Source organism: Coturnix japonica, chromosome 8, assembly GCF_054131305.1.
Source record: "Coturnix japonica strain WE chromosome 8, WE-NBRP24, whole genome shotgun sequence".
Classification (NCBI taxonomy): Eukaryota; Metazoa; Chordata; class Aves; order Galliformes; family Phasianidae; genus Coturnix; species Coturnix japonica.
In genome coordinates, this window is record NC_140670.1 from 15,265,071 (window position 1) to 15,292,975 (window position 27,905).

Consider the following 27,905-nt stretch of genomic DNA (forward strand, 5'->3'; position numbering starts at 1 on the left):
GTAGCAAGGGTGAAAGCATGCCTCCTGCTGCTTCAGGGCTGCTGCAGGGAGCAGTGAACAGACCTACACACTGTGTTGATGCAAGACACAGACTACAGCTGGCATTGCAGGACCCAGGCCCCGGCTGCTCCTGCTGAGCACCTTAAAACTATGACTCCTGTTGGACACACACATCTGAACTAGCAGTATTGGTGGCAGACCCCTAGAGGAACTGCTTGCTCCTAGGAATCCTCCATATGGTAGGAGGAAGGTCTGCATAATGTGGGGCTCCACCTTCAGGGTGATAAGTAAATGCTCCAAATTCCTCGGATCAAAGACACACTGTGTGCACAGCCTGGGATACAGCCAGGGATTCTTGTCCATCTTCTGCAGAAGTAGAAAGTCCCAGATCTGACCAGAAAACAGAAACCATCCTTTGATGCAAAGGCAGTTATCTCTCTGCACCCATAGAAACTTTATTGATAGTGTTTGCACTGCCCATCTTTGCCCATCCAGCCTTTTGTGGTGCTCTGAGCTTGTCTTTCTGTCTCTTGCAGAGCTCCACCGCCACGAGAGCATCCAAGAGAAGAACGTGAAAGAAGCCAAAACCAAGTGCAGAACCATTGCATCCCTGCTGACAGACGCACCCAACCCCCACTCCAAGGGGGTGTTGATGTTCAAGAAGCGCAGGCAGAGGGCTAAGAAATATACGTTAGTGAGCTTTGGGAGTGTCGACGAAGACCGCTCCTACGAGGAGGAAGACGGAATTTTTCCAACTAGTGAGTCTGAATTTGATGAGGAAGGTTTCTCTGATGCCCGAAGCTTAACAAATCACTCAGACTGGGACAACACATATCTGGACATTGAGAAGTGCAAGTCAGACTCTGAACAGAAAGAAGAGAAGCAAAAAGGTTTGAGTGAAGCCTCAGGTAAAGGAGCACGGTTATTTGAGCAGCAGAGGGAACGGGCAGGGAAGTACACAGTGGAGAAAGTCCCTGCACAGAGGAGCCCCCAGCTCACTCCAGCTGCCGAGCCACAGCCGGGCATGGTGAATGGAGATATGCCCGTGCCACAGAAGACAGCCAGTGTGCCCCTCAGCATCCACCTGGAAGGTGTGCAAGTGCCCAGCAAGATGCCAGCCACCACACCCACTCAGGTCCTGGCTCCTCCCAGCCCCACTGTCTTCCCGCAGCCCCCAGGCACACCTGACCCCTTCTCTTCAAGCACGAGTATGTTCAACAGATCTGCACGGCCCTTCACTCCTGGTTTTTCTGGCCAGCGCCCAGCAACATCCTCAGTCATCTTCAAGCCATCTGCACCCAAAAAACCTAGTGAAAGCCTTGGTGGGCAAAGCACGGTGGTCTCCCCTTTTTCATCTCTGGCTCCAGGAACACCTGCCAGTGCCCCAGCACCAACACACCGTGGTCCAGTGAGCTCCTCCACATCTCTGTATATTACTGCACCAGGCAGGCCAACACCACCACTAGAATCACAGCCAAGAGCTGGAGGAAGCACTCCGGAGACTAAGCCTTCTGCCAGCCCTGCGCGGACATCCACTGCCTCTATAGTCCTGTCAACTCCCTCAAAGCCAGGAGGGGAGGTGGCCTGTGTAGCATCCCAGCCACGAGTCCCTGGAACAGCCTCTTCTTCCTTGTATATTAGCCCAGCTCCAGCACAGCACACGGTAAGCACCTCCCCGCTGCCAGTACAGCTTTCTGCCAACTCAGCAGCGACACCACGACCTCCTTCTGAGCCCTTAACCTCCAGGGAGCAGAGGATTTCTGTGCCAGCTCCCCGCACAGGCATCCTGCAGGAGGCTCGCCGGCGTGGCAACAAGAAACCCATGTTCAGTAAGGTTGAGGAAAAGAAGAATTCACCCAACCCTGAGCTCCTGTCTCTGGTGCAGAACCTGGATGAGAAGCCGAAAGGTGACCACCCTGGGGCAGGCTTTGAGTCTGGGCCTGAGGAGGATTTCCTCAGCCTGGGTGCTGAGGCCTGCAACTTCATGCAGTCCTCAGGCCGCAAGTTTAAGACCCCACCTCCAGTGGCTCCTAAGCCTCAGCAGCAAGATGCTGGACTGGTAAACGGGGCCCATGACATGCCTCAGCTTAAAGGCAAGGGGGCACAGCTCTTTGCCAAACGCCAGAGCCGCATGGACAAGTTTGTGGTGGAGACAGCAACAAAGCCAGAGCCCAAGCCCAGGACCCCTTCACCTTCCCCTTCTCTGCCTTCATCCTGGAAATATTCACCCAATATCCGGGCTCCGCCTCCAATAGCTTACAACCCGATGCATTCCCCTTTCTATCCTCTGGCCGCCAGCAAGTCTCAGGCTAGTAAGGCTGAGAGCAAAGTGAAAAAGGCACCTGGTCAGAAGTCAGGGAACAAGGCCATTGATGTCATGCACCATCAGCCCTATCAATTAAAGTCAGCCATGTTCTGTTTTGGGGATCCCCCAGGCTCCAGCACTCAGGAGTCTCCTGGTCAGCCAGGCCAGCAGGCCAGCTCGTCTTTCACTGCAGCCAAGCAGGTCCCTGTGAAAACAGCCAAGACACAGGAGATTCGTCGCTTCTCCACCCCTGCTCCCATGCCTGCTTCGAGCAGCTTGGCACCCACTGTGCTTGTGCCCCGCTCAGCCACCACATTGGATGAGCCGGTGTGGAGAACAGAAATGGCTTCTTCTGCCCCTGCTACACCAGCACCCTTCCAGATGGAGCTCAGCCAGTCCCCTAAGCCATATCAGAGTTCCCCAGAGTTTGGTCAGGCAAGCCTGGGGCCCTCCCCAAACCCGGCTTCAGCCTCTCGGTTTCAGGTGGCCAGACCCAAATTCTCAGCAGCCAGAACAGGAATGCAGGCCAATGTGTGGAGGCCAAGCTTTGGCCACCACTGAGGCAGGCATCATTCCCATCCCATCCATGGCCCTGCAGAGGTAGTGCTCATTTTGTCTTTCTTGTCAGCTCAGTACATTGGGGTGGTGTGACACAATATGAAGAAAAGAGAAAAAAAATTACTCCCCTTCTGCACCACCCTCTCCCCTCACCTCTCTTTGATCTTGGATAGGCAGCTTCATGGCAAAGCTTATGGCTGTGGCTACAGATGGAAGAAGAATGTGCAGAGACAGCACGCGTGGTACTCAAGGACTGGGAACTCACATACAGCAGCAAAGGCCACCTCTGGAGAGGTGAATTGTATGTGTTGTCTCACATGAGGATGTGAAGTGATTTTCCTCTGAGGGCTTTGGAGTCAGCTCTGAATGAAGGAGCCTTGAGGGGATAAAAGCCTTGATGGAAGAAAGGATTCCAATGCAGAAGTCCTAGCTTTCCCATAAAACAGTTTTTTTAAAAGCCTGTTAGTCTGTACACTATGATATGCCCACATGTACACACACGGAACAGCAGTAAGTGGGAAGCAAAAGGAGAAGTGGGATCTGCCCTGTACAGTTCTGCCTGATGCCCCTCCTGAGAGGCATGGGAAAGGAGGCAAGGGAGCAGAGCAGGAGTGTTTGCACACACACAAGGAAGCAGTGTGCACTGTGCAGGAGGATGACTCTGGGTGCCTGTTCCTCTAGTCACCAGGGCTGGAGTTGAAAGGGAGTCATCTGGCTGACACAGCTGTCAGATCTGGGAGCAGTTTGCCAGTGGGGCCTTGGATGGACTTGCTAGGCTACCACAAGCTGAAGGAATCACAGAAGGAAGTGTTAAATTTTGGAGATACCTAAATAGCAAAGCTAAGCTCAGGCTGTGGCTGGTAGGCTCCAAGCAAGGCCTGAAGCACTAGTCCCACTGGATCAGGATACAGATTCTGTAAGTATAAAGAAGGGTCGTGTAGGAAAAGGTAAAGTTGCCTTTAAAAGGAGACAGGATTGAATATGCATTTACCCATGAGCTTTTTGTTTAGTTTAGGACAGAAATATGGCTAGATTGGAAATGGTTCATTACATAAAACTTCCTCTGTTGGCTCTGTTGAGCTGGAAAATACATCCTCTTTACAGATAGTCTCAGCAGGAGAATGGGGGACAGAGAAGTGGAGTCACCAGTGGAATTTCATACTAAATGATTTAATTATCCATGAGATTATTTGATAAAAACTGAAGTGCTTTGAGATTCCCAGAGGATCTGCATTCTTACACATGCATACAGAGCTCAATCTGCTGGCAGTGCTGGGGAAACAGGACTGGTTATTCTTTGAATGCCCCATGCTAGATCAATAGCACATAAGAAGAATGCATTCCCTTTACTAAGGAAGAATTCAGAGTATTAGTAGGGTTTCTCTGCATGTGCGTGTGCATATCATGTGCTCTGGTCTATACACATCCCTGTCATTTGCTTTCCTGCCCTTTCTCCCCCTTTGTAGCAGTTCCACACATTGGGCTGGAGAATCTCACTAGCAACTCTAGTCCTCGACAAGTTTGAGAGCGAGAGAATGAGAGGAAAGAAAAAGCAATACACAATCCTACCAGGTCTCTGAATATTTCACAGTCTGGCTGGGCTTGCTTTGCAGACCTGTGTTTGCAGCGTTCATTGTTGGGGGCCCTGGAATGTAGGAAGAACATGCTAGAGAAGGGGGAGAACAGCAATTACATCTCTCTAGGCAAACTGTCAGCTGTGGGAGAGGATGGAGAGAAAACCTTTGGGAATGCCCTGAGTTAATAAGAAAAGGGATGCTACTGGTTGTATGACATGGGATCAGCCAACCTCAAATGATGAGGTGATGCTGTTTCTTCCTGGAAGGCCCCAGAAGGGAGGTCTTAGCACATGTCTTCACTGCAGAGTTAACTCAGACCACCAGAATCCACTTCACTGTAGCGAGGGAGAGCAGCCATGCTACGAAACCTGACTTGCACTCTTACTTTCTCACTCATCCTGCATTGCCATCACGTCAGGAAAAATTCCCAGGCGCTTAGCAAGCTAAATCTCTGTGATTCTTCCCAAAGAAAGTCTTCTATTTTTCTAGGAAAACCATGGAGAGGATCTAAAGGGCTGGTAGTGTTGCAAAAGCTTTGTCTGTAATCTTTTTGTGGAGCACTGGCTGGCTGTCACTGGCTGATGGTTTTAGCCACTGGCCTTAGACAGACCAGCTTGCCAGGCGGAAAGTATCACTGAACTCAGGTGTAGAGAGGGGTTATGTGGACCAGAGAAAAGGTGCTCAGGATAATTCTGCAGTGAAGAAATAATCTCAGAAATTCTGAATCTTACTCTAGAGTTCCTGTCTCTCATGGACTTAACGATCAAGAGTTGTCAGGGCCTGAGCATCTAAGGAGTTTCATTTTGCCACTGGGAAAAAAAAAAAAAAAAAAAAGGAAGGAAAAAAAAAAAGAAAAAAGAGAAAGAGAGAAGTCTGGCTTTAGCATGTTTGTGAGATTGCATCTGGCCTGTGTGTAGGTGGCGCTTCTCCAGATTTCTGGGATACACTGATGTAAGGGAGTGAGTGATGGCCAAACACTGTGGACGGTTACATGACGGGATCTTAGTGGAATAACTGTATTTAGCCCATCACTTCTGATAAGTAATGGACAGAAGATGGAAAATATTCAGGTCTGATTGGAGAACTGATATTAAACATCAGAGCAAGGAAAAGAATCAGGAGGCTGGGGATCCTGCATTTCACCTCTACCATTCTTGGTTCAAAGCCAAGTTTGGAAGGAAAGCTACTTATCCTATGCTGAGGACAGAGCAGGATCTGCAGAAGCAGAAGGTGCTGCAGATGAGGCCTATAGTGCTTGTGGAGTATCCCAAACAAAGCCTGTGTCTGCAAGTAACGTGAGGTGAGAACCAATACTGAGATGCATCTGCTAAGTTATAGGGAAGAAACCTGCACAACTGCTGGCTTCAAGCAGCTCTGCTAGCGTCTGTTCATGAAACTAACGTGGCTGCCTATTAGGTCACAGCTGAACCATATACAATTGTCTTGAACCTCTCCAAATTTATAATTCCACAGCTGTTGAACAAGCACAGATGTAAACAGTTGTTGGACAAGTTTTAGCTCCCACCTGCTAATTTATGAGCTGCAATGGTAGGCCATACCCCAGTATCCCCTAGTTAAGCATCTGAAGACATCTATGTGTGTTCTGATTTAAAACTGCTTATCATCCCTCCACTCTAGCATGCTGCTATGGCAATTATGAGGATTTATCTTGGCTTCAGAAGTGTCAGTCTCTTCCCTCTGAGTGTATGGGAACACTTGCCAGGGATAACCTCAAGTTCCTGCAGCAGCTGAGAGGAAATATCTCAGAAGAGACTGATGTGATGAGGAGACACTTATCACCAGACACAAGCACAGTGCCACCCACCCAGGATTGTTCCTCCGATTGTATTTGCTCCCTTTCTGCTATAATACCCGGCACCAGGCCCTCTTTGTAGAGGATACTCATCAGTGCTATGAAAATGGGAGTTCCACAGCAGTGCACTGTCTGGTGGCAGATGTGACCCCAAAAGGTGAATAGATTTGGTGTCTCTGTTTTTGGAAGTACATTTTCCTTTTCTGTTTTGTCTTTTTTTTTGCTATTTATAGTCACTTTCTATATGTTTGTGCAGAAGAATAAACTTGTGATATGCACTTTACTTGTGGCATTGTCACCGTCTTTTCTTGGAACCCAGAAGGAAGTGCTGTGTACCTCACATGCAGTTTATCATGACCACAAACTTCTAAGGCCAATAGAACATAAGGAATCCAAAAACTTATGGGAAGTCTCAACCACAAAAACACCTGGGCTTAAGTTGGCCTTTAAGCTTCCACACATTAAAAAAATCCCATGCAAGCAAAAAAATTAAGTGAGATGTGAACTTTGGTACTACACGTTATAAAGCACTCACTTACTAGTAAGACAAAGAGAAATTTCCTTAATGTTGGTGTCGCAGCCTGATAGTAAAATCAGCTCTGCCTGTACCTGTTAACTCTCAGTACAGACTTTCATAATCCTCCTCTGCTCTAGCCTAGAGACCTACGTCCACAACAGAAAAAAGTCCACATAGGAATTCCCAGAGGTGCCAGCTGTGATCTTTTTCCAAATAGCTCTTCTTGTCTCAGTTATAGAACAGAGAGGAGTCAGTGTGAAACTGGCCCTGTAAACTCCTGTTGTCCTAAGCAGTGGGGCTATTAACAATCCCATCCTAGCTATTAACAATCCTAAGATCAGTCCAAATCTTAATGCTGCAAGGATGGGGCACAGCACCTGGCACAACCTAAAATGTATGTAGTCATCTTTCCCAGACTAAGCCTGAATTCCTCTACTATCCTCTGTTTGTAAAGCTGGTATTAACAACAGTTTGTCAGCTTCAGGAAGTCCAAATACAAATCCACCTTGTACAACCACTCAACTTATTAACTGAAAGATCAGAATATCCAATCATTCAGAAAGCCAAGCATAACCCACTAAGGATAGACTCTAGCTCTAACACTAACCCAATTCATGTTAATGTCTATTCAGTTTCTGGGTCCTCAGAGTTTCATTGTCCTCAGTTCTGGACAAGTGTTACCAGACCTTCTTTTCTAGATGTATGTCACTCACAAGCAGCAATTCCTGAGCCCTGCAGGGGATGCTGGGGTCAGCTGTAGGATCAGACTGCAGACTGGGCTCTGGTATAGGTATCATTTTATGGATGTTTCTCAGATTAATTGCTTGCACAGCGGTCTGGAGGAGGATCTTGCAACCATCCAGCGTATTTCTGATTGATACATGGATAGGAAACGCACAAACGAGTAAAAAAATCTTCTGATGCCAAACTGAGCTTCAAGTCCCAACAGAAGCTCAGTTCCCAAAGAAATAAGTGTACAGATGCACAGGCTACAGATTAGGATTGCATCTTGTTTTGCTTAATAAAGCTGACATAGTAGGATTATGAGCTATTCCAGATGGTTTAACACATTGCAGGACAGTTGCTGTGTTCAGGGCTCTGATTAAATTCCCTGTTAACCTCTATAACCTTCTCAAGTGAGAGTCATTTCTTCTCACAGCAGGTCATGTCAGAAGGAGCCAGAAAAACAGACTTTCAAATGTGGTAGGGGAGCCAGCTATGAGTTTACTGACCCAAAGTAAAGCCAAAGGATTATTGAAGGGCTACACAGAAGGCTAGGGATGAACGTGGACTTCAGCGTGCTACTCAGTATTTTAAAACAAGAAGGCACTGAGGTGCTTAGTTGGTATACCTGCCTCCAAGTAATCATTCTAGTTGGTAGGAGAAGTGTCCAGCAAAGTGCATGCCAGGCACGTATGCAGAATATATGAAGAGTAAGGTTATTTGCTGGCAGTACAGACCTATAGCTTCAACGGCCACTAGATGTTGCCACTGTTCTTCTCCAAATTATCCGGAGTTTTGGCATTCACCTGATGTGGTGTTAAATACGGAGGGTGTAAAATCTTAAGAAATCCTTCCCTCCTAATCTGTCCTGTTTTGGCACTCACGTACGGCGTTTCTTAGTACCACACGCCTGGGGAGAAGACCAGCCTCATACCAGGGAGTTTTGGCAGTGAGAGGCCTGATGCAGCACGGAGGGCATTCCTGGGTTACAGCACGTGGAGCACGCAGACAAACAGGCTGCCCAGCAAGGAACACCCCACAGCTACGGCAGCTATTCCAACGCCCACTCTAGCATTGTGATCAAATCCTACATATTTCTGTCCCAGCCCTAAATCTCATCATGCATTTAGCCCACGTAGTGGCAGGAGAGAGCCTGGTGTTAACTATTTCTCCTATTGCGTTGCTACAACAAAATACTGACAACCAATGTCTGCATAATATTGGAAGAGATTAAGCGTATAATACATATTTTAAACTACCAAATAAAATAACATAAAAAGACTTATTTCAAAACAAAAAAAACTTCCTCCCCAAAGCCCAAATTGAATGTCTTGCAACTTCTTCTTGAACAGATCAAATTATACTGAAATCTGCTGCTTATGAGGATTTTCAGTTTATACCAGTCAGGGACTCCAGGGAGGGAAAGGAGCAAGGCCACTCTGTATCCCTGGAAAATTAAAAGTAGAGGTTATTTGTCAGACAAACTCTGCTTGCCTGGTTTTCACATAGTCAAAACCTGCTCAGGAGACAGACCTGCTGAGGATTTCTGTCTTGGCTCCTACTTATGTTCATCCAGCACTACCTAATGAGACAAATCTCATCTGCTGCTCTTGAAACGATTTCACAGACATCAACAATTAAAAGTTAGATCGGTTGAAATTAGGCACACGGGAACTCAGCACACAGAAATAAATGTTGAATATGCTGGTCAGAGAAAGCAATGCTTTGTGCAGGCTGTTCCTGAGGCCACTTGAGTAAAAGGTATATTTGGAAAGAGGGAGGTGGCCACCGTGATATACGGGCAGTACCTTGTATGATTAAAAACTCCTCTCTGAAGTGCTGCAGTGTCCTGGAGGCAGGAAACGTGCTATCCTTGCTGACCTACATGGAAACTCCATTCTCAAGCAAGGACTGAATTTAGCCCCCAGATCTCACCACAGTCCAGGAAGGGAAAAAACAAAAACAACAAGGGAACACAAAGAAACAAACAAAAACACAAATGAAAAGCAAACAAAAAGAGAAACAAAAAACACCCATACAACTCATCAAGCAAGTCTTCTAATGATTTAAAACTTTGAGCCTGGAGTAGAGTCAGGTATTACTGGAGGCAGAGATATCAGATTGGAATAATATCACCAATGGAAAAATCCACTCAGCTGCTGAACCTGGCATCATGGCGGACCACAAGCACAGTCTCTGCTGAGCCTAACAAAGATGCTTCTAGATTACTGAACTACGTATTTCTATTTCCCAGGGAAACTGCATAGAGAGAAGGAAGGAGCAGGATTTAGTTCTCAGCCTGGCAACTGAAAATGAAGACATATCGTTTTATCTGAAGACAGAGTAGGAGGTGAGAATCTCAGTTAAAGATGTGCCTTGGTGGTTAAGTGTCAGACACAAGACTGCTTGATCTAAATCACCCTACAACTCCTGGTGCCGTGCTAATGGATAAATCCTCTCTTACATTCCGTATGTGTTCAAGGCTCTGGCTCTGTTCAGTATGCTCTAGCTGCACTCTTAGGTCCCACATCTCTCTGTATTTGCCTTGCCCCTAACATCATTTGTCTCTTGCACTTTGGGATGGGGATAGAGGAATTTGGTCTCCTGGAGGTATGATTTGTGCACATGAAAGTACTGGAGATGACTAGAAAAATAATGCAGTAGCTATAAAATGGCCTGAAAACAGTTGCTGAAAGCAAGTAAAGATGAGGTTGAGTTAACATGGTCCCAGCAGTCACAAGAAGGTGCCATATAGTGATAGCTGCATTTCTCAGCTTTGTGCCTCATAGTATAAATCACGTTCATTATTCGGTTATCAAAAATAAATAGACCCCCATGGGTCATTCTGGTGTATCTGCTGGTTTCAGTGATGAAAGCAACACTTGTTTGAACAGTGGGAAGCTAATAGAAAACTGTTACTCTGGATGTGAATGGAAAAGAGTAAGTGCTGTGCTACAGGCACAATGTGAGGTGCACACATGAGTGGTGTGGATACAAGTGAGGGGAAAATGGGAAAATTTAGACTAGGAGATTGCCAGATGTACCCATATGTCTCTACTTCCTCCTCACAGATAGAGGTTACCGCTATCTTAATGCTTTTTGCTTTTCAACACACTGATCACTTTGGGAAGTTTTATACTGATTTGGTGCACAAAGAAACAGCTGTACAAAGAAAAAGTGTCTGTATCCTGACAATATCATTTTTGCTTGCAGTTCTGCATGCTGAAGACTTTCTAATGCAAACAACACTGTGTTGCTTTTCCTCCACTGGATTCTAGGTTTATTTAGAGGACAGCTTGATTCTGACTTGATGTGAAATGGAGGAGACAACATTTTCTGTAGGGCTTCTGCTTTACATGAAATGTGAAAGGTATGTACACCTTTGAGTAACCTGGGAAGATGAGATACATTCTCTCCATCCTAGAAGGAGAACCCAAATGAGTTTGGGGGAACAGGTAGAGTCGCCTTGGAAGGAGCTGAAGGAGATGAGCAGGAGCTAAAGGAGACGAGTAATTTCCATGCACAGAGCTACACAACATGCAGACAACCATCCCTGTTTCTTCCATGAATCAGGAAATGAGTTTCCTTGCAGTTTAATTCTTCTGCATTTCCCACACACATTGCACAGCTACTTCCTAAGTCTCACTAAGTAGCTTTCTAGACCTTCGCTACTTCTCATTTCATGCATATGATTATTTTACTTCCATGCTTTCTGACACATTATTTGAATGCCTGGCACTTTAGAAGTTATGTACGAGAGCCTACAGGAGGATGAGGGGAGGGGACAGAAGAAGGGTGTAAAGAAGAGTATGACCTCAGGCTGTTTTTCTGAGCCCTTACTAAGATGCAGGATGTTGAGAAACTATTACTTAAATGCAATAGGAGGAAGAGAAGAAGAGGAACAGCATATTGATTTGAAAAGAAGGAGTGAGGCACATATGGAGTGCCTGGTCTTCCTGTGTACTGAGGCAGGGACTTCAGGAGGCCCAAGGAGCAACCTTTTCCTTTCCCCTCTCCTCAGGGCTTGCGGCAGTGCTATCTGAGACTCTGCACTCTGAGCTGTCAGTTATTAATAACCCCAGGATGCCTGTGCAAACAGACTTGAAGAGTCAAATTCATAGCACTTTGCATCAGCACTTTGTGCTGGGCAGAGCTTGCCTGCACCCAGGAGGCACCCTGGGTGAGTGGGGCTGCTGGACAAGCCTCCCCAGCAGTATCCACAGACAGGCTGGGAGGAAGCGGCCCACTGCTGAGCTGTGGGGCAGGTGCACGAGCTGGTCTGAACGTGGCACTGCAAGCCTGAGGTGAGTTGACCTGGAAAGAAAAATAATTTAGAGTAGGGGCTGCAGAGGGTAACGACTAGTTTGGTTTGTAGCAAAAACAACCAAATAACTACTGCAAAGAGTCACGCAGGAAAAGGCAGAGCAATTGTTCAAGGGAGAAAAGAGTAACTGTGGCCCTGACTTTATGTATGGGATAGCAGGGAAGATGGGGACGGAGGCTCCAGAAGCATCCCCTAATGGGGTAGTGGGAAGAGCAGTAGTCACGGTGCGGATCTGGGCCCTGCCAATACTGAAGATTGCTGCCATTTTCCCTATGCTAAACTCATTCCATGTAGTAGCTTTTCCACTCTTCAGTCCTGATGAATCAGTTGGGGGACAACAGAAAGGGACAGACTTGCCACCACTGTTCCTTGGGAATGAATGTGCTGGAGGGACACAGTTCCCCAACAGTGCCAGCCCTTCCTGTCTTGCCCCGAGGAGTCCACATTTGGGGCATGCGGACAATTTCCCTCTGTTTTGCCCGTCTTGTGACCCATTAGATGGGCCGTAACCTTCCAGCCCCCTGACTCTTGGCAGTATTGCCCCTTTCCTGTCAAATAAGACCTCCTTCTTTTATATAGCCAAGCAGATGTACGCCTGCTCGAGGAGAATGTGCAGCGCGTGCTTTATGGCTGCACCTGCTCACATTTGCTTAGGGAATATGCCTGGGTGGGTTCTTCTACAATGTGAACTACACAGGCAGCATCTCAGGAAAAAGAAAAGCCTAGAAATCAGAAAGGAATACAAACAATCCAAGAGAGTATCTGGCAGTATGATTAGAGTTGGCTTAATGGGGCTGGGCTGCTTTCAGCTGTCGTTGCCACCTCATCACAGGAAAATCATATTGCAAAAGGAGCAAGGGTGGAATAAAACTGCAAAATACATGGAAGATAAAAATGTCTTGAGCACAACAAGGGCAGTGCACAAACTCCTGGAGCTACTTCTTTGCTTGCTAGTTTATATATATAACTATATATATATATAGTTATATAAATATAACTCATAATTCGGTGTCTTCAGTTCTGAAGTTTTCAGCAAGTAAAGCTGCAAGGACAGAGATGATCAGTTACCATATTCTCTTGCTGAAGCCAATGGATCTTTACTTGTTTATATTTCCACTGCACTGTATTATATGAGGATCCATCTCCCTGTATGCTATTGTTTGAGCACTAACAGTGCTAAAGTGAAGGCAAGCCATTAGACCTACTTATGTTATGTTACGTGTGATGAACCCCAAGAGAAATGGAAGCTGCCTGAAGTGGAATTACCGTGACAACTCCAAGCTTTCCCTGACTTTTAAGTACTTTTATCCTCTCTGAGGACAAAGATGGAAAATAGAGTACAAGAAGAAATTTCCTTGTTCCTCTCCTCCCCCCTCCAAAATGATACACAATGAGATTGATACATGAGATACAGGTGCAAAGGACTCCAGACAACTTGGACCAACAAGTTTTGCTTTAATAGATTTGCCTGTGCCTTCTTTCCCCAGTCCTCCTGCAACAAATCAGAACGACAGAGGGTTTTTCGTTTGTTTGTTTTGCAGGAGTTGCAGTATAGTGGGTTTCTTAATATTCTAATCATAATAAAACTGTCAGAACATCCAAACCAAACTGGCACATTATTCAAAACGCTCCCAGATAACCCATGGACAGACTGAATATCTTTGTCCAAGAACATAGATAACCTCCAAATGATAATTGCATGGTATTACAGCATGTTATGACAGAGCAAGTTTTCAAACAGATGCTTTGTTACTGCAGCACTACAAGGTAACAGAGTACCACTGTGGCACATCTGTGTGCTGGGAGACCACCATGTTACAACTACAATGTCTATTTTGGATGGCAATTGCTATGTGGTACTGTTGCAATGCTTCTGCTGTGACCTGTTGCTCTATTTTGTGTCCTAATACAACGTCTCCAAAGAATACCATGATATTCTGCTCCTTCATGCGGATGGGACAGAATAGAACCTGTGTGTGAAGTGAAGACCATGTGTCTCTTAACTGTAAATGGCAACTAAAAGATAGGCAAGAGATACCGTTCCAGTGTTTCATTCTCCATTTCCTTGTGTATTTAGAGCAAAGCAGAGAACTCTTTGTGGGAATGCCCCTTGCAGGGACTCCTGCTCCTCTTAAAAGGAAAAAGCCCACTAAACTCATTGGGAGGCTGACACACGAAGGTAAGATGCGCAAAGCTGCACACATGAGAATTGTTTGGATTTCAACCTGAATTTCAGCTTTCAAAATTTCACACTGCACATGACTGAAATCCTGGGGCAGGACACACATTGAACATACCAGGAGCCAGGGCCCCAGATATTACTGTAGCTGAGCCTTCAAGCACAACACACTTGTAACTTCCTATTGAACACCTTGTATACACAGTACCTATGTGAATAGAAAGAGAATATTATCTTTTCTGGGCACTGATGCTGCAGGGTCTACTTATACTCCATGTTGATCTCTTTCTTAGAATATTTGTCTAATTTCTTTTCCCTCTTTGTGAGAGAATTCCTTTGATTCCAGCACTTATTTGTGGAAAAAGACAGTTTCTCTCAGCAGGAAAAGTGTAACTCAGGACACTTTTCTTTTTACAGAAAACATGTTCATTGAGTAGGGTGGCATTTAACTGACCACGATACCCCCATCATCTCTTTATTTTTAACAGCATGGGGAATGCTTTTGGTGCTTTGGAAAAGTAGTAATTCAGTGCTGCCACTTTCTTCAGGGCCCCAAAAGGACTGTAGAAACCTCTGTAGTAGGGTATTTATTTTTCTGGTTTTCTCCATTACTGTAATGAAGTAAACAAGTAAAAATACAATTTCCAGTTAAAGTGCATTTCCTTCTGTTCTAGAAAACAGTGTCATATAGAATTGGCTTGCTAAAAAAAAAAAAAAGAAAAGAAAAAAAGGAAATTTCTCTAGAGAACATCTATTAAAATGAGAGTAGACTTACACCAATTTTATACCATTTTAATGATGAAGATTTATTCTCTGTTGTGAATGAGAAACTGAGGCAGATAAGTGGTTCGATCCTTGCTTAATAATAATAATAGCAATAAAAAACAAAACAAAACAAAACCCACCATAATAAAAGTTGCTTGGTTCTGGATGGAGAACTCTAAGAGCATTTATGGAAGACTTTTATGCTGAAAATGTTTGAATCCATTGCTTTGATAGAGAATTGGTGGTACAAAATTTGATGGCAAGAAAGTTACCTAATAATCACCGTATTAAGTCTTGATGAGAAGTTCAACCACTTTGCCTTTCAAAATTTCCCCTTAAAACAAATGAACAGAAGATACAATAACATCATCAAATCTTGCCAAAATAATGGTTTCAAGAAAATGTTTAAATGAAAGTGTCCCAGAGTTGTCTTTGTTCATTATTAAGTATCACTACTTGATGTTCTGACTGACACTCACCGGTCTTGAAAGTAGGAAGTACAGGGCAGAAACTGGACAAGGCAGCCTCTTCTGCGGCCACACTAAAAAACCCTGGTGCATTGACTCAGCTGCTTCAGATGTGAGACACATGCATCTAGTTCTACCCTTATACCTTGATAACAATCCACTGTACCTGAATGTCATCAACGAGGGGAGGGGGTGGGAGGGTGGGGGGAAGTGCATAGATCATTTCCTAACAATGTTGATTTAGAAGAGAACTCGGCTGCTTTGAAGCAATGTACAAGAGACCTGGAGCAGAGCACTTCCTAACGGGTCCCATTTGTATGTTTTGTAGTCATGCCGCAAGAGGTGACCAAGCTGAACCTGGGGAAGAAGATCAGCATCCCCAGAGATGTGATGCTTGAAGAACTTTCTCTCCTCACTAACAAAGGATCCAAGATGTTCAAGTTACGTCAGCTGAGGGTGGAGAAGTTCATTTATGAGAATAACCCTGATGCCTTCACTGACAATTCTGTGGTAGGTTGGAAATTAAAACCGCAAAGCTGCTCTGTGCATCCAGGGGGAACAGGAATGGAAGGTTCACAAGCTCTTTTCTTTCTGTCTCTATGTGTATGGGCAAGGAAGTGCAGAAAAAAAGCCCCGAGCAAATTAGATGAACACATATGTTTTTTGTTTCAGCAGCAGATTTAGTTTCCTTTTGTGAATAGTTTGGTATCATGCAAACAGCAGCATGGGAAAACAGTACTGAGTGATGAGGGAGGACCATATGTTTATCAGGCATTCAGAGCTGCACAGGATGTTGTACTCATCCCCTTTTCCCTTTGCAAGATGGAAGTGAGCCAGTCAAGTCTCACTTCAGCAACAGTGGGTGAGGTTCTATTTTTAGCCCCATATACAATTTTATTCCTCCTACTGTGTGCAGACCCCTTCTTGTTTCTGCACAAAATTCCACAATGAAAATTCAGATAGAAATTTCCAAGATGACGCTGCAATTTATTCAGTTTATTTGTTGGAAGCTATGGCTGTTGGGTTTTTTGGTTTTGTTTCATTTTGTTTTTTTCTGGTGTGTCTTCCTATTAGATACAATGCCTTTTTTTTTCCTCTTTCCCATGAGTTAGTTCTTTCGTTTAATCTTTGAACTTCTTTCTTCAGTTACTTGCCTGAAGTAAAGTCATCTGAAGATACTGAAACTCTTACAAGAGGGAAGTCTCCTTTCACATCATGTTAGGAATTCAGTAAAACAACATTTGGATGCAGCATCTCATCTTCTGATGCTCTTTAAGCTTTATTTGGTGGTACAATTTTGTCCCTTTGTGGCATCTGTTTTCCAGTCTTGAACTTGAGCAAAAGATGAAAGTCAAGCTGAAGAAAACATTCTGCCAAAAAAAATAAGCTATTCTTTAGCCTTCTGGTATTTCTGAAAGCAGCTAGTAAGTTTCTGCATTTGACTCCTAAAACTGACAGTGTGGGAAGCAGGATGTGCAAAGATGGCTGAAAAGAATCATTAAAATTGTAGCAGTAGGTTGGAATATAGATCAGGGATGACAGGTCAGAGATACAGCAAGAATATCTCACATTGCTGAACTGTGGCAGTTTCTTCGCCTCTTGGTGCCTCAGGCAGTTCAATCAGCTCTCTTAGAAAAGATGTGAGAATGAACGGTGTGTTGAACTCTGGACTCTGCAGCTGGAAATCCTAGAGAAATGTAAGCTGTTTTTATAAATACTCAGCAATCCCAGAGCTCCCAGAATGTACTGAGGAGCAAGTTCCTATGTCAGAATGTGAGGATTGATGCAATGAGATGGCAGGAGGAGTGAGAAACTAAGGTGAGGTAATGAAAAGACTGAGGTCCAAATGTGCAAAAATTTGAAGGTGTCACTTATGGGTCTCCAGTCAGAGAAATACAACGTGAGTTAACGTGAGTTGTGATAAACTAGCTCAGAATTAGATTTGCAAAAACAGAGGCACTGAAGTGTTAACAGAAATACTGGGTCTCCCCAAGACTTACATTACAAAGGCTGATGACAATCACTGATTTTCTGTTAGCTGCCTTTATTTTTTCAGTAAGTTTATTCATCCACGTCTGACATTCATTCCATACCCTTTCTGTAATGAACCTTTACTTGTATTCTGCAACAACATCCAAACTCTCCCACTATGAGTAAAACTGCTCTGGAAAAACATATCTGGGAGTTAGAAAAGACCCTAACAAGGCTAGGATTTTCATCATGGCTTTGCTATATGGGGACAGTGATCCAAAGAGCAGCTGGTACTCTCTGTTAAAATCCCCTATGATTTGCTTTCAGAGCAATCTTTTTTCTACAGTCATGGAGCAAGTAACAAATCTCTGTTGGTCAGTGCAGGAGGACTTCAGTCTGCCATGCTGCCCTTGCCTGAGGCCATTTTAGTAGGACCACAAACATAATTGTTAGCATTTGCTGGCTGCCCTGTGCACTTTGTGCAAGGACTCTGCCAGATGCATCCACTGCTTTTGTGGAGAACTGTTCTAATCATCACAGCCAGCACAAATTAACACCTCTGCTGGCAGCCAGAGCAGCAAGAAGAAAACTTGAGTGATCTCAGCAACAGAGCCATCCCCTCGGAGGGTTGGTTGCTATCAGGCAGCTAGATAAAAGCAACAGATCTGTGGCCTCGCTGTTATCTTCCAAGCCATCAGGAAAATGCCTGACCTTTGCATCAAATCAGTTTATCAAAAAAAGCTTTTGATTGCACTATTTGATTAGCAATCTGGTCCGTTCCTTTCTTGCTCCTGGCTTTGCTCAGAGGATTAAAAGAAGGTTTAAATGAAAAGGAACAGTGAGAGGAAGATAATGGCAGAGTAGAGAATTCCTATTACTACTTCCAGCCACTTCCTCCACCCAGTTAATTTTCACATCCTTTGTTTCTCATCCCCGAGAAGTTATTTTACCTTCAAGTTGTGAAGATATTTAAAGCTGGTAGGTTTTTTTGTTTGTTTGTTTTGTTTTTTATATCACGGATTTCTTAATAGTCTTACAAAGTTCTCAAGAAATGCAAGGCAAAGCAAGAAAAGGTTGGAATGGAGTACAGATGATTTCTTTCCCTCCAGAAAAAAATAGATTAACAGCAAGGTAACATAATATAAAAACAAGACAAAGAGAAAGGTTATTAAAAATAAATCCAAACCATATAAGGAATTCTAGAACAGCCTGTGCTGTGGCCATAAAGCTTCCACACAAGGCAAAAGATCCCAGCGGTCATGTCATTGATCTACTCTCCCGCTTCCACCCTCCACCTCCGTTTTCTCATCCACTCAAACAACCGTGCAGGGCAATCAGATCACTCTCCTCATTTCTAGCAGAGAAAACATACTTAGTGCATGTTCACGAATGTCAGATAGCCCATGTAAAAGAGAACACGTCACTCTCTCTCTTATTACTGCTACGTGTCCATGCATTCAGCTGAAGACAAACTGTAGCTACTACCACATTCAAAAGGGTTGAACATTACCAACATGAGCATAATGAAGTGCACTGCCTACTGTGCGGCAATCTTCAGTATTGTGCCTCTTCTCTTGAAAATAAACAGTATAAAGGGATGTTTTTAGCAAGAACTGAGTTTGACATTTTTAGCAGTCTGATATCCTGACAAAAAGCTTGTGTCACGTTCTCCTGTACCATGCTGGAGATGTGGAGCTCTGCCTGGCTCTGCCTACTAAATCAGAAGGATTTCTTCTCCCTGTCCCACTCTGTGCCACTGTGTTGCAGGAACTATGATTCATTCCATGAGGATATTATCAACTTCATTGTGGAGTTGCAAGGTGCAGTTTGTTATTTGCTAAAGAACATTGCAAAATCCTAACTATCTATGTACTCAATTGCCATAGCATCTGACAAATCACTAAAGGAAGGAAATACTTCATTCATTATTTTAAAAGTGAAACTGAGACAGAATTTCTCAGTCCTACCTCTGGGTCTCCTAAATTGCACTTTACTGCTCAGAATTAGAATAGCAGTTCACAAACTTTTTCTCCACTTCATAATATTTATATTTTTGTCCTCAAATACATCAACATCAATTGAAACTACATTTCTTAGCCCTGCAGCCCCACTTATTTCTACCTTAACTCTTTACAAAGTCCCACCTCTGCTTTCAGTTTTGTGAAAGACCTTCCTGCTGTCATTAGATGGGAACTGTTTGAAAACAAAACCATGGTTATGCTTTTTAGATGTTGCTGTTATGATGTCTTTCTTCCAGTGAGAGCCCTTAAAAGCAGTCAAAAATTGTGGTCTGATTTGGGCTATATGTGGAAAATATGTTTTATGCAGGGATGTGATTTGTGTCTACTTTCTTCTGTTTCAGCTTTGCCAACCACATCTTAAATTTAAATTTAATTTAATTTAATTTAATTTAATTTAAATTATTATGGTGGTGGTATAACCGATATCTGAGTAGACAATTATCAGCTGTAATACACCTGAAAAAAACCACAATACCCACAAACATAAAAACCCACTTTCACACATTTTCAGCACAGCACATAAGTTACAGTAAAGGCAGTCCCCACATCCTGGCAATGCCTGTGTGAAGACAAGCTGAACACGTGCGGGTAGGTAGATTCTGCTGGACTTCAAGTCAGGAGGTTTTTTCAGATCGGATAAGATACCAAATGTGAAACAAATCATAGGAATTGAAAAAGGGTTAAAGAACCGGATTACTGTTCTTCTGCATAGTGACAGGAGCTACCCTGTACTTCTATTGCAGCTTAACAAGAACCCAGTGGAGTAAGGAGAAGTGACAGGTAGAAAATGGAAGTGATTATGTTACAATGCCTAAAATGGTGCATCGCAGCCGACAAAAATACACTACCAGCCTGTCTCACAGTTCCCACATGTGAAATGGCCAAACATTATATAATGTTTCAAGGAAAGTGTAAGGATGCAGGAACAGAAGAGCAACCATGCAGCTACTCGTCATGTGTCACAAGCATAAGCTGTTGATTCTGGTTGCTCTTTACTATATGTACTTAGTGGAATGCCAAAGAAGATCACTGGAGGTAGGTTTTAAGTGAAAATATTAGGAAGAACAGTCTTTTTAGAAATATTAATATTAAATATTAAACCCCTTGAATAAATCTTACCAAATAAGCTGATATATAAAAAACTCCAAGGGTGTGACATAAGTGGAGTGAGCCAGTTGAGATATAACTTTTCTAATCAAATAAGCCTTTCTATGCTGGAATTGAATTGGTGCAGAAGACCTAAAGGAAGACCTAGAGGTTCCAGTTAAGTCCTAAACTGTCTAACAATGGACATGAAGTCTGATGGTTTCCTATTAGAGAGGTAACTGGCATGGAAAAATGTAGAAAGGCAGAGAGGAAGAGCCACTGTTTCTCCACAGCAGTTTGTTGGAGCACTGTGAGAAAAGTTTAGGTATAAATTCAGAAACTCAATTTCTTTCATCCACAAAGAAAAAGTAGAAAGGATGATATAAAACATGTAAATAAGATATTAAAAACAAACAAAACAAAACAAAACAAAACTGTACCATTAGATTAAAATTATCTCAATTTAGATGGGTAAAATCAGACAGTGAAGCGAAAAATTCTTTGCGTAAGGTTAAAAAGCAAGTCAGAAATAGAGCTGGATATAGAAAGCAGGAGCTGAACCAACTTAACTGCCTCCTGGGGGAGCACGATTGAAAAATTAAAATAGCTTAAGATACTTTAACGGCTGAGTTTCCTTTTTCTATTCATCCTTTTACAAAAAGTGAATCACAGGCTTAAGGCTGTGCAAAACCAAATTAAGGACTGATGGACAACCCTTTACCTTATGTTTTCATTAAAAAATAAGGCAGTTTTATTCAGGGGTCCCTACTCTCATATTCAAGCGTCTAAATTTTAAATCAGCCATCCTACCATAAAGGAACATTTGAGTGGCTGCTACTGAGAGGACATAGTCACGGTAACTTCAGAAGTGTTAGTAACCACATAGGCATCAAGTCTTTGGGAAGCTCTTTATCACTGAGGCGGAAATAGAAACACATATGCTGGCCTCAATCATTCTCTTTAGGGCACAGTAAGGAATTGATGGGAAGCACACGGTGTCTCCTCCTGGGGACTGCCTGCAGTGACGTCAGGGCATTGAGATACTTAGAGATCTCAGCTCCATTAGCTGGATCATCTTTCATCATCTATTTTTCATGAGACACATGCAGCAGTCCTAGGGAATTCAGAATTAATTTGATCCAGGCACCCCGCCTGCAGAATCGGACTCCCACTAGTGCTAAGGACTTCAAAGACACGAGCACAAATTGTTTAGGTGAGCCAGGGGACAGTGCAACACATGAAGTCTCCACAACCGTTCTTTTCTTAGGGCAAATTTAGGGATGCCGAAGGACTGAGACTGTTTCCTGCCTCCAGCGCCACCCAAACAAGTATTAAACATACCACAACAAAGGACTGTGATCAGTCCCCAGGGCCAAGAGAAAAGGGTCATCAGCCTTCCCAATTGACACTCGTGGGCTCTGCTCCTGGGACTTTCACCAATAGGATGAGTGAACCCTGAGAGGTGAATTTTGTCATCTGAATATTCATCTTGAATATGCATGTTGCTACCAATGGCACAAGTCATGCTGTCCACCCAAGTGAAAGCCGTATTTCTCTCCAAACACCCTGACCAGACACAAAGCTGCACTTAGTAAACTTTGGCTGTCAAAGCGCTGCTCCTGACCTCCACAGTCTTGGAGGGAGTTTGTTTGAAGCCAGCAAGATTCAAGATTTCCGAAAGACAGATTGCCTTTGCCTCCTATTGTATAATAGATTTTCCTATAAATTTGATTTAACATAGTTCACTGTGGTAGATAAAAGTAAAGAAAACAATTTATTCTAGTAGGTGAGCAGAGTTGGGGTATTACATGGAAAATGGGTCTTTCCTATCTGAATGGAAATGTCTCCTGAGCAGAGGGTGTTTTCCTAACAGGTCAGTGAAGAATCACAAAGTAGGCTGAGACCCAACAAACTCATTTAATTTGCAGATAAGTACGATTTAACTGTGGATTTCCTGAGGTAGACTTTGTGTTTCAGATAATTTCACTCCTGTTTAGTGGTAACACTGCAATTGAAAATAACACCAGATGGCAATGATGCCCCTTCCTGGTCACATGAAATACTGCTGTTGTTAACAAACTCAGATCATTTTCCTGTAGTTCAGGTTATCCTTATGCTCCTAATGCTTTCTGATCCTTTCCTGCCCCCTCCCTCCCCTCTTTTCTCTCTTTTTCTTTTCTCTCTCTCTTCTTCTTTTCTCCAAGAAAGTGAATTTAAGTTAGCACAGGAAAAGAAAAATAAGCATTTAATGCTGAGGAAGGTCATGCAGCGTGGGTAAAACTTGAAGGAAAATTCTGCTTTAAAATTACTGAGCATATCAGTAGAAGCATTAATCTTCCAGATCTATTAAGCTTTTGAGAGTAACCTCATTCTGACCCCTACCCCTGAAAAAAACAAACAAAAAAACCCAACACTTTGTTTCAGGTTGCCTTTTTACAACTGTACATAGCCCCCACATAATCGAACAGATTGTCCTGCTAGATCCTGTGTACAGCTTAAGCTTCACACTCATGATCCTCTCCCTTCTCAGTGCTTCCTGACATTCAGGAGAACATTATCTCCTCTGTTCCTAAAAAGGGAATTCCCTACAGCTAGGAGAAGGATGGACAGTCCGTAAAGGCCCTGGGGGCACCAGCTCTGCCACTTCAGCCTGCAGCTGGCTCCCTGCCTGAGTTGCAGCCTGGTGACCTGCTGTGAAACCCTGGACACTGTTGCTGGAGACACACGGAGCAGAGGGTTAGATAATTCTTCTGCCTAGAGCCTTGTGAGGTTTTTACTTCTAGTCTATTTTTATCTGACCGAACAGCTGGCCTTGGAAGCCTGTTTACAGCCTGGAAAGCTGCTTTTTGCTAAACTGTACTAGGTGTAAGAGCCCTGAGAAAAACTTAACCCTTTGGGAGCACTCAGATCAGCACATTTGCCTCCCAAGGATTGTATATGAGGAATTGACATGAGCAGAACTGCAGCATGAGGAATGACAGATTCAGTAATCTTCAGCTTTATTACTGCTATATTTGTGTACTTGTGGCCTATCCCCTACTCCAACAGAAAGGACAATACGCCAGGCTTCTAGCCATGTAGTGCAAATCTCAATGTATAAAGACATCTCCATGACGACTTCATATATATGGAAAACAGCCATACTGGCAGTTATCTGTCAGGCTTTTATACTGTCATAGGTATTCTGCTGCTGTTGTGCTTTCTAATGCTTAGCTCCTACATGAAACAATTTCTATCTCTTGTCTATTTTGCTTTTCCACAGCTTGAACAGTGTCTCTATTTGGATTTCTACCTTCTCTGGCAAAAGCTGTTATTTCCTTCTGTATTTCATGCAGATCACTGCTGGGGACAGTACACACAACTGCCCATTTAAAAGTGTCCTTCAGTTGCCCTTGTTACTAAAACTGCTTCTAAGCTGAGTTAATCTTTGGGGGAATAACTCCCCCAAAGTTCTGCCATTGGTTTTGTAATCTGGACAAGGCTGGTTAGATCCCAGAGAGTCAGGGGTTTGCATTCTGGGACCGAATCCTGCAAATGTGAGTAGACAATGTCCTGCAACATAGAATTCTACTCTCTTTTGCCCTAGGATCACTTTCAGAAGTACATCCCACCAGGAGGGCATTATGGAGAAGATGCTCATGGTTATGGCCATGGACGGATGGTAGGAGGAGTGACAGCAGGGCATCATGGCTCCAGTAAGCAGCACTATTCCACCGTTCCTCCTAGGCCTGGAAGCAAGGGAGGTCCTGGAGACAGTGAAGGGGAGCATGCAGATGGATCTGCTGGAAGTGCTGGAGAAGGAGGTCATGGTACTGAGAAAGGCAAGTATCTCTCTGCAAGAGCAAGAAATAGATAAATCTATCAGAGCTTGTGCTAGTCTTACTCTTAGAGAAGTAAATGAATTTGACTCAAACCTGTATTCCTACAAACTAAGTTGCACTGCAAAGTTTAAGATGTTGTTTTGATCGAGTGTTTTCTTTGCTCATTCATAAACAAAAAGCAGAAATACCTGCCTTGATTGAACCAAAGAACTGATGGGAGAATCCAGAGTTTTTAATGTTGGTACAGCAGTATGTCTGTACAGCATGAGCTTATACCTCTCCTTTGGAGGGTTTCATACTGAACACTACTGGAGTCAGTAGGAGTAGTGTTTTGGCTCAGTGGTCTGAGCTGACACATCAGTCTTGAGTATATCAATCCTAATTTCAAATTAAAGCGTTCACCTGAATGAACAGCACATTTTGGGCAATATTAAGAAAGAAACAGGAATACTTCTAAATGTTATCTGCTAATCATCCCTTAAAGCAATATCTTTATGAGGCAGAGCATCTTTCACTGATTTTAGTCCTGATGTATTTTTATCTTTCATTGAGCTTCACCAGAAGGCTCCAAAATCAAATCCCTTGCATGAAAATCGGCAGATGAAGTAATTAAATTTTAACAGTTTCAATGGCATTTTAACAACAAAAAGCAAATTTGCTTGAGAACTGTGAATAGGTACCATAAGTGACCAACTACTTTGAATGACTTGAAAAATCCAAGATTTTCCATTTACATTCTGGAAGAATGCCCATTTTATATCAAAATTAGCCTTTATACTTCTGGATATCCCTGAGAGAAAGAAATCTGTGAAACTAGGCAGCATTTTGCCTTCCCCAAGAATTTTCCCTGAAATAGTGGAAGAGGTGAAAGGTTTGAGCAACCAGAGGAAACAATGGAAATACAGCCTTCAAATATACACTTTAAAACAAGTTCCTGGGTGAGCGGCTCTTAGTCTGTGATACATCTGATTTTGTGGATAAGGACAGAAGTAGCCCAAGTTACAGAAATCAAACCATACATTCTGTGTGTCTCAGCTTCAATAGCAAGATAGATGTTCAATAGCAAGAAAGATGTGGTATTTGGAGCACTTGTCACCTAAATAGATGGTTTTATTTTCATCTGTCTACAGATGGAAAGTCAGGAGGCAAAAAACCTCTGTTTAAAACTTACATCTCCCCCTGGGAACGAGCAATGGGCATCAGCCCTGAGGACAAAAGTCAATTGACTATTGACTTACTGTCATATAGTCCCAAAGGTGATTTCCCCCATTACAAGTCTTTCAACAGGTAAGTCTTCTGGGATATAGAATTCCATTTACTTTGAATGAAAATAACAACCACAATAGTTTTGGGTATGGCTCTCCTGCGTTGTGCAATGTAAATTAGTATTAGTTGCATGCCATTTTGCTAATTGCAATCTCCCATGGGTGAAAAGAATGGAGGCCTATAAAGAGAAGATACATTAAGAACTAGAGATTTTAATTCAGCTTATAGACCTAGGTGGCAGAATATGAGGACTTTAATCCTTTTCTTTCTCCTCACATTTGATGTACCACTGCTTATCACTGTAGCTATTTAAAGTTCAAGAATTCAGTAAAAATACTGAATATCAGGAGCCATATACTTGCCAGTACTTTAGATAAGAATCAGGATCTTCCTGTTGCTTCTGCTAAGAATTCAAAGTTCATAGTGAACTGAAAGTTTGATTGTTGCTACTTGTAGTGCGGCCACAATCTTCTGCTAATCTATGTTATGTCCATGGTTTGCACTTAGTTTTGTAGCTTTAGAACATCAGTAGCTAGGAAATAGTAAATCCCAGCCCTTTCTGCAGTAACATAACCTCTGTCTCCAAAATATAAGGGATGTCTTCAGGTGTGAAAGCTGTATGGTCCTACAGAGAGCTATGCAGCAGGAATTAAAAAGCGCACAGGAGCAGAGAGGTTTTGTTTCCTGTATTTATTGTTGTTTTTTAATCACATAGACAATAGATATGTACGCTCTTGGGTAGGATTTGGTGGTTAACTGCAACAGCAGTAACATGCACTAACTCAATACATTTAATTATTTGTTTTCTAAATCTCATTGTTCACCTACGTTCTGTGCACTCAGTCCATTGTCTCTCCTTTGCCAGGACTGCCATGCCCTATGGGGGTTATGAGAAAGCAGCCAAACGAATGACCTTCAAAGTGCCTCAGTTTGATATTTGCCCTTTGCTTCCAGAATCTCTTGTGCTATATAATCAAAATTTCAGAAACAGACCCTCCTTCAACAGAACCCCAATACCTTGGATGCCTTCAGGAGAGTCCTCCGAGTACCATACTGACATCAATCTGCCAAGAAGTGGTGAAACAGAAGAGCTATAAATCCCCATCCCCAAAGTCTTTCTTTTCTTAGCCCTTTCTATTTGCAAGTTGGTAGAAAGGAGCTGAAAAGTGCAATTCTAGTCCTGTGAGTCTTTTCTTTCTTTCTTTTTTTTTTCTTCTTTTTCTTTTTCTTTTTCTTTTTTTTTTTTTTTTTTTTTTTTTTTTGCCCATAACCCCAACAGGTCCCTGGTGACATCTAAACTTAACACTCTCTGTGGTGTTAACTCATGTCAGAAACAGTTTGAGGGAAAGGAGTTTTTTATTCACCAGAGCATAAAAGGGCAAAGTTAGGAATTCAGTTTATGTTTAGCAATGCTAAATGCTGCTTGTCTGCTTTATAATAAATTTGTCATATATTCACAAGTAATAAAACACCAAGATGAAACTAAAGAACAAAAAATCTGCTTTTTCTCTTTAAAAATGCTGCTGAATCAATTTGAGGACTAGCCATAACAAAAGACTCAGTCTCACAACAAGACTGTTAGCATGAGAAGAAACATCTGGGACAGTCATAAGATAAGCAGGTGCAGATCAAGGCATGAAGGTATGCATCGCTGTGAGCTGGACAAAGACCTTGAGACCAGTGGTGAGGAATGAAGTACTTGAGAGGCAATGATACAAGTAACAATAACAGCATTGGAAATAAAGTAGCAACTGAGTGTCTTGATGTAACAGATTAGAGCACGGCAGGGTCATTTGAACTATCCCAGTTCTCTCAAGTGTATCATAAGCAATGTCTAAGTTTTTACTTAGACAAAACAAGAAGGCAATGGGCTGGAAGAGAAGAGGCACTTTCAAGTGAGATCACTTGTCTATAGTTACAGATCAAACAATAAGAAGTCTTCATTACAACAAAAATACTTTGACAGCCACCACAGTGCAACACTTATTCAAACAGATTTATTTTCTTGTAACAGTTGTATCAATGCAACACACACAGGAAGAAAGCCAGGCACTGTGAAAAACAAATGAAGAACACTGGTTGTCTTCGTGGAATGCTTTGTTTGGTGGGTATTGCACTTTGACACGACACACAGAGCACTTTCAACACTGTATCCTGGCTTAGCCTGCACACAGACTGGTTTGTAGCTCCCCTCCTTGCTGAATTCTTTGGATCAACATTTCCTCTTATGAGGCTAGAAAACGTATTTGCAGGTACAGTTTCCACTGAAGTATTTCTCATTTAGGATTTTCTCCTCCTCGATGGGAAACATCTGTAATAGTGTATGATTTTATTGTTTGTACAGCTACGAGGTTGGCTTTGTTCCTCTCCTCTAAATGGCAACAGCCAGGGCAACCTGGAGATTTCTTAGAAATTATGCTGACAACATCAAGCTGCAGAAGTGATGAATGAATATTTCCCTAAACATTCTGATGAAATATATGATTTATTTAATGATTAAGATGAATTTGGA

General features: G+C 43.0%; 3 protein-coding genes across 7 annotated transcripts in view; 2 read left to right on the forward strand and 1 right to left on the reverse strand.

Annotated features, from left to right (window-relative positions):
- The window catches only part of SYNPO2L (synaptopodin 2 like), a 31,042-nt gene extending 26,178 nt beyond the window's left edge, over nucleotides 1-4,864 (forward strand). For both annotated transcript variants that reach the window (XM_015866507.3, XM_085554404.1), the window contains one exon: nucleotides 537-4,864. In XM_015866507.3, coding sequence (XP_015721993.2) covers nucleotides 537-2,866 — 2,330 coding nt within the window. In that variant the 3' untranslated portion in view covers nucleotides 2,867-4,864. The remainder of the gene's footprint in view (nucleotides 1-536) is intronic.
- Nucleotides 1-27,905, reverse strand: part of SEC24C (SEC24 homolog C, COPII component) — a 95,285-nt gene that overhangs the window by 61,573 nt on the left and 5,807 nt on the right. The window lies entirely within an intron of this gene.
- On the forward strand, nucleotides 11,611-26,890 carry MYOZ1 (myozenin 1). 2 transcript variants are annotated; one of them, XM_015866520.3, is made up of 6 exons: nucleotides 11,611-11,797; nucleotides 13,895-13,996; nucleotides 15,557-15,738; nucleotides 23,893-24,127; nucleotides 25,258-25,414; nucleotides 26,259-26,890. In XM_015866520.3, the coding sequence occupies exons 2-6, from the start codon at nucleotides 13,921-13,923 to the stop codon at nucleotides 26,488-26,490; spliced, it is 882 nt and encodes a 293-aa protein (XP_015722006.2). In that variant the 5' UTR covers nucleotides 11,611-11,797; nucleotides 13,895-13,920; the 3' UTR covers nucleotides 26,491-26,890. The 2 variants fall into 2 exon arrangements, with proteins under 2 accessions (XP_015722006.2, XP_015722008.2); XM_015866522.3 differs by lacking the exon at nucleotides 13,895-13,996 and having other exon boundaries at nucleotides 11,616-11,797.